Source organism: Medicago sativa, chromosome 5 (assembly GCF_051527215.1).
Source record: "Medicago sativa cultivar Bolivia chromosome 5, Bolivia_mono, whole genome shotgun sequence".
NCBI lineage: Eukaryota > Viridiplantae > Streptophyta > Magnoliopsida > Fabales > Fabaceae > Medicago > Medicago sativa.
The window spans coordinates 29655709-29662598 of record NC_140753.1 but is presented as its reverse complement, the minus strand read 5'-3'; the positions used below and the strand labels follow the sequence as shown (position 1 = coordinate 29662598).

The 6890-nt window shown below is 32.9% G+C and overlaps 1 protein-coding gene across 1 annotated transcript; it reads right to left on the bottom strand.

Annotated features, from left to right (window-relative positions):
* Nucleotides 1-5587: 5587 nt before the first annotated feature.
* LOC146921629 (F-box/kelch-repeat protein At3g06240-like) lies at nucleotides 5588-6541 on the bottom strand. Its single transcript, XM_085711348.1, has one exon. The coding sequence runs from the start codon at nucleotides 6539-6541 to the stop codon at nucleotides 5588-5590; it is 954 nt and encodes a 317-aa protein (XP_085567474.1).
* Between the last annotated feature and the right edge of the window lie 349 nt (nucleotides 6542-6890).

Sequence of the window (6890 nt, the reverse complement as noted above, 5' to 3'; positions counted from 1 at the left end):
ATTTTGGTTTACCCCCTGTTAATTTGAGCAAATTTGGGTTTACCCCCTGCCATATCTTCGATTTTGTACAGTTAAAATTTATGAAGGTCCAAAACCAAAAATCTTCAAATTACATGGACGAAATCCCAAAAAAATATTTTACAGGGGGTAAAATCGGAAATGACCTATATTACAGGGGGTAAAAATATTAACCCTAAATTTAATTATCAGGGACTCCCAAGCACACGAATTCTCTATAAGTACAGAATTAAGGGCTTGTTATACAACAGTATAACATGACTTATATACCGGTGTCAACCAATATCAATATCCATTGTAGCGTGTTATTCATCTAGATTAACACAAATTTGCTTTTTTACCCATTTCACCATTCATTAAAAAAAAATGGTTTCTACAATTCTGTAGATATTACTTCGCTATGATATGTAATAGCTATATATATTTCACAATATTTACTCTATTTAAAAATTTTAAATAGGTTGCCTGGGACTCGAACCCGTAACTAGTCGGATGGAGTAGAAATTTCATTCTTTAATCAAATAAAAGAATAAAAAATCCCTCCCCAAGCCGTGCATGCATTATTCATTGCACACGGCTTTCCCTATGTATACATCTAAACCTGGGTTACTTCTCCAGAAGACGAATCTTGAAACTCAACTCTTAACAACATGAACATTTCATAATCTTTTATATATATAAAATACAAATTTGATATCTAGAATATTTAAGTATCATAACATATCCAATCATTCATCATTGACCAGATCGTTGCTGAAAAGAATATCCAAATATCAAATCCGATTTCTATTTAACCTGTGCAAAGTAGAAGAATCTCTTGGAAAAATCAAAGAAAGAATATGTTCTTCCTATGTAAAGAATTCTTCCAAGAAGAACAACCTGATCTTTCAAAAAAGCACATACAGTACTTTTGTGTTTACAAGCATGGGCGGACCTCAACAAGGCACACTGTGGCAAGTGCCACAGTAGCCTAGGTCCATCTTTTTTTTTTTTTCTATCGGTTCACAGTATAAATTTTACTCATATATATTAATACAGACACTTAATTATTTTATGTTTATACACATGTATATATATTTACTTGTATATTAATAAGAGGACCTATTTATTTATTTTTTATTTATACATGATGTGTCTATATCTTAACTTATATATTAATACGTGGACCATTTTTTTAATTTATACACATATCTATATTTTTACTCAAATTTAATACAAAAATATTTTTTTGTACCATTTGTACATATGTCTACATTTTTATTCATATATCAATACATATATCTATTTTTTTATAATTACTATGCAATTATGACTTGCTTCCAAAAAAAAAAAAAAAGAGCGCAACGCGCTCACCCGTCTGTATGCACGGGTATCCTACTAGAGCATTTGATTAATCTCTTGTAACCTATATCGAAATATATGTTCTTAGAACAATTAGGAATGATATAATTTTAGTTCATTTTCAACAAATGGAAAATATATTATTTTCATTGTAATTTTGATTGCTACAACTATTTTTAATATAACTTCTTATTAAATTTAGTATTATTTAATTATTTGACAAAAAATTGTGCCTCACTAATATCGAGAGTCCAGATCCGCCCCTGTTTACAAGCCAAAGTTTTAATACAAGAAAGCCGAAGTATATAACCTATGATCTTCTCTCCTCACTAGTATTCAACAAAGCCACTGTCAAGGGAGGCCAAGGGAGGCCTATTAATCTTCACAAGTTTACCTAATGTCAGACCCTATGCAACAATATTAAAACAGAATCGGGGGAAATCACCTGGCAATCTAAACAGAATTGTGTTAATCCACATTTGCCGATTTAGGGAACAAGTGAGGCTGCTATGGGTTTCTCTATAGGAAGTGTCTAAACAGAATTGTATAACATGTCCATTCTCCGCTTAAAATGTAAACTGAATGTCTCATCACTTCTAAATGAGGACTGTATATTTTAGTACCTATTTTCATTCAAAGATGGATAGAAAGCTAACAAAATAAACCTACACCGCATACAACTAAATATCCAAATAATTAGCATAAATATGAGATAATCCATGTATCAGACCTAAAAGGAGCATAAATAATTCATTCCATGTATCAGTCTTAATCTATTGAACAAGTGATGATTATGATTTATGAAAAGAATGAAAAACCGATTCTAATACATAACCATAAAAAAGCTTTGGTTTGTCACAATCTGCATTTGTTATAGGTAGAGTCAATACGCAAACAACAGCTCATAAAGACAAAGTTTCATGCATCAAGACCAAATACAGTAGTAATTTAACACAAAAAAGGAAAATGCTGTATGTCTCAACGGCTCACATATCTCTCTATCGTTACCTCATTCATCTTGTTAAAGGATTTTTCACTACTTCAGCAAGTGGTCCTCTCAGGAAGTAATCAATTTCAAAACAAAGAACTTCCTTATCGCATTTCTGTTTTCACATCAAATCCCAAGCATATGTTCATCCGAATACAAAACTTAAGCGATTAAAGTTACAAGAAATGCAACCACAAAGATAACAACATGCTGTTACACATCATACTCTTTAAACCTTCTAACAATCAATGAGAAATAACAAACACACAGCAAGCATCTTACCACAATTTAAGATTAACACCTATATCAAGACAAGTTAGTACATCATCTTTTTTCGTCTGAAGAATGAATTGATATTCTTACTTGATGAGTTTCAAACTGACTTTTTTCACATTAGATCACCACAAGTTTTCAAAATATCAGCTATTTATACAAATAAAATCTAGAACAGGCAATAAAATTAGAACATGCAACTAGACAAGTCAACTTGAAAATGATTTGAACTTCTGCCATATAGTTTATTCAATAACAACACATAGATGTGCAAATAATTATTTATTTCGATCAAACACAGCTAACTCAAACTTAATGAGTTTCATACAATACAAGATGTGCCAAATAATTGCTTTACAGGCCCTCAAAACATCCATCGGAAGATAACTTACGATCAGTTCTGAGAGCAAAAAAAAGCTTATGAAAAGATATGCTTGGATAGGTTGAGCAACTCGGGGGGCCTCTTCAACAATCTTCTTGGAACACTCAAGAATTCTTTGGAATCTCAAATGGATCACTGATTTTGGTTTTGTTTAGCATCTAATACCTGCCATTTGCATGAGCCTGCAAGCATTCTGTAATGCTGATTGGACCTTTAATATTCATAATAAGCCAAACGAGTGGTCCAAACACTTACAACCAAGTCCGGTGCAAAGGATGAATACCGGAGCCCTTGCACCTGCAGCCTCTAAAGTTTCTGGGTTCAGTTCCTTCTATATGAGCTACAAATTCAAATTTCTACTCCTATTGCTTACTCTTCTGAGATAATCAAATCACATCTGCCTTGAATCACAATCTAGTCCTTGACTCTACAAAATACATGCAACCGAACATTTTCTTATTCTGAGAAAAAGTTATAAACAAGTCTCTAATTGTTGCCAATGTTCCATCTCAAGAGCAGTTGGCTGATACTCTAAGAAAACCACGAGTATGTGGGACGTATGATGAGTACAAGATATGATATGTACTTTTGTATATCTCATACTTTTTTTGTAAGCTTGTTAACCTGATATTACTAAGGAGACTAAATTGTTATGATAGTTGTAGGCTAGATTTACTGTTCAGGTAGAAACAATAAGCAACTGAATTCTACCTCTGATCTGTATAAGTAAAGATCACTATATTCAGAATATGAACTTGTATTTTCTCTCTAAAATTATCTCTTTTAAACTTTACATAAAAAAAAAAATGAATGCAATCACCCAAGGTAAACCCATAATAAACCTAGATCATATTGACTGCTATCCAAATTACACAGAACTTGAGAGCAGTATCCAAACCTTGACAGTTGAACCAGGATCAATGCACATCTAAGATTTCACATTAGGATTGAAAGCATTATTTAAGAGTACAAATAAACTTAACCAACAAACATGCCAACAATATGGCCATAGAAAATGTGTTATATTCTTCACTAACACATACCGAGGCAAAGGCAAGAAAAATAGAAAAATGCCTCCATTCTCTTCTTGAGTTGTGGACTAAATATCTCATCACATCTAAGCAAATTGCTGCTACACAACATACACTTTGAGCCCATGTTTACTGTTGCACCTACTTCTGATCAATCATGTTAAATAAGCAAAAAACAAAAATGCATCTATAGCCATGTGGAAAGGATGTGCAGTAAGATGACAAAGTTCAACTCCATGATAACAGAATGAGAACAGAAGTAATTAACAAAACATCAAGCAAATAATTCATATTATTGGTCTACTCTATTGCACACGTATAAAGTGTTGATTGCGATTTGCGGTGTAATAGTCTTATTCATGACATAAGTCTACTCCTATCCTTAAAACCTCGCAGTTAGATCATTAGTGAACATAACAAAATTCAATGTTCTGTTTAGTTAATAAATCACAACTTTCAATGCACATAAAGGCAGAAATGAAATCTTCCACATAATTTATAGACTGTAATTTCTAAATTTCCATTAGTTAAAGTTAAATTGATAAATATGCAAAGTACTTACTACTTAAGGAGGGAAGTAGATTTGAACCTGATGTTTTTATCTGTATTTAGACTATGTTCGTTAGCTTCCATGCTTTGAACCATCTTAAACATTTTTCAATCTAGCATGGTTAACCATTTTTATACTTCAAATGGCTCATGTGAGGTTAAGTGTAGAGTAGGCCAAAAGGTTGTCAAAATCGGGATTTTACTCCAGTTCGAAAATGATTAGTAAAATCATAAAATCGCAATCAAAATTGAGAATTCTACCAAAACAAAAAGAATGCTAAATATATGTTATAAATTGCATCATGTAGAGTCATTTATGACTATATGCAAATCGTAAAATCGCAATCAAAATTGAGGATTCACGTCTTTTTTTCCTCTTCTGAAGAATAAATTGATGTTCTAATCTTATGAGCTTCAAACCACAAACAGATTAATTAAGTTTAAACAGATTTTTACAAAAGCAAACGGAGTGCATAGATATTTCAAACACAACGTATTAAAGCTCAAACAGATTTTTTTTTTTACATTAGATCACCACAAATTTCAAAAATATTAGCTATTTCTACCCAAAAAAAATAAAATATACACCATTCAATAAAGAGAATAGCTCATTCATACAATTGAAATAGAAACCAGAACAATATGCCATTGAAAGAGAGGAAAGCATTGAAATGAAATTGGTAAATCATGACTAAATGCTTGTACCTAATGATAATACATATAATATGGGCAACTAATAAGACAGTTCACAATAAGAAACTTCATATTGTTCAACTTGGCAATGAAATATCAAATGCTAAGAACTAGACTTGTAAACCTTGAGGGTGAAAATTCCACACAAAGGCTACAAAAACAATTTATTATCTATAACTCTAAACAGAAGAAGGTACTTCTCCTTTGACATCAGTCTCCTCAATTACTCCGATTAAAACAAGCTAGTTGATCTTCTACTTATGTTAACGAGTATAATTCCCCTCTTCCATATACTATGATAGGATATATAATTCAAGTCAAAGGTCCAGTATCGACGAGTCTGACCCATGATTCCTTGACACCGAGTTCACCCAAAACTGATATGTGTAAAGACCTATCATCATTTATCATCAAAGCAACTGACCCATTTAACACATCCAGGTATACATTGTTAAAAGTAAAATTCATGTCTTCTAACGAGGGAAAAGGTGTAACAATGCACATCTCATTGCTCAAGTGAAATGACACGACAACTATATCAAAGTTATCATTGTCATCTGCTATCTCCAACCAATGACAGACCCCATTCGAGTACACATCACTACGAGCATATATTTCAGGATGAGCCGGCATATCAAAATCTAGTTTCCTCCATGAATCGGTTTTTAGACTATATATCTCCCAAAAAGACTCCCCGCCCTCCGCAACATCCACATGTTGAATGAGTTTATAGTCATCTCTTGCATGATCATAACCAAATCCATAAATCTGGCAGTCAGAAATAGCCTCAGGTGGTAGAAGCTCAACAAGACTAGGAGGAATGACCTTAACTTTGTTGGTAGCAGGATTCCATAATATAGCCTTTCTAACGTGATTCTTAACACCATAGATACAAACAGTGTCATTAACAGCACAATCAGAGCCTAAAATCTGAATAAAATCAAAATCAAGCAGTGGATTGATTAATGGAGGTTGACAACTGAATTTTTTGAGTTTCTTCTGAAACTTGTAATCAGAAAGAAAGTAAAATTTGAAACCATTAGAATAGGGAGACTGGTTTAGAATGATGCAGGCATCGGAAACGAACATATTGATGAAACTAGGGTTTTCAAGCAAAAGAGACCATGACTTGCGAACGCAAGAGAAACGCTTCATAGATTTAATAGGAAGTTTAGAAAGAATAGAGATAACAATGTCATCATGAACATAGTTACCATTACTAACCTCCTCCATCTTCTTCTTCTTCTCATTTGTTGTTGGAGCCATTGATAGAAAGAAACAGATGCTCGGATCGGGGAGGGTAGGGTGAATGAAGTATGAACTCGTGTGCACTGTAACAAAAACCCTAGACTCGGAGGAGATTCTAGAGAGAAATATATTTCGGGGAGAGAGAAGATTCGGAGCTTTTAGTTTCTTCTTTTTATCTTCTTAAATTAATAATAATAGCTATTTATAGAAAATAGAGCGTGAAAATGAAGCAGAATTTGAAAGAAGCGGGGGGGGAACGCAAGGAACGGAATGAAGGAAACAAACACCTAATTGGATTTGATTTGACGCTACTAGTATATAATTTGACGCTACTAGTATATAGGCATGGATGCGAATAAGCCTTTTT

Bases quoted from the DNA above. Each gene is read 5' to 3' on its own strand.
- LOC146921629 (XM_085711348.1), bottom strand. From the start codon at position 6,541: ATGGCTCCAACAACAAATGAGAAGAAGAAGAAGATGGAGGAGGTTAGT.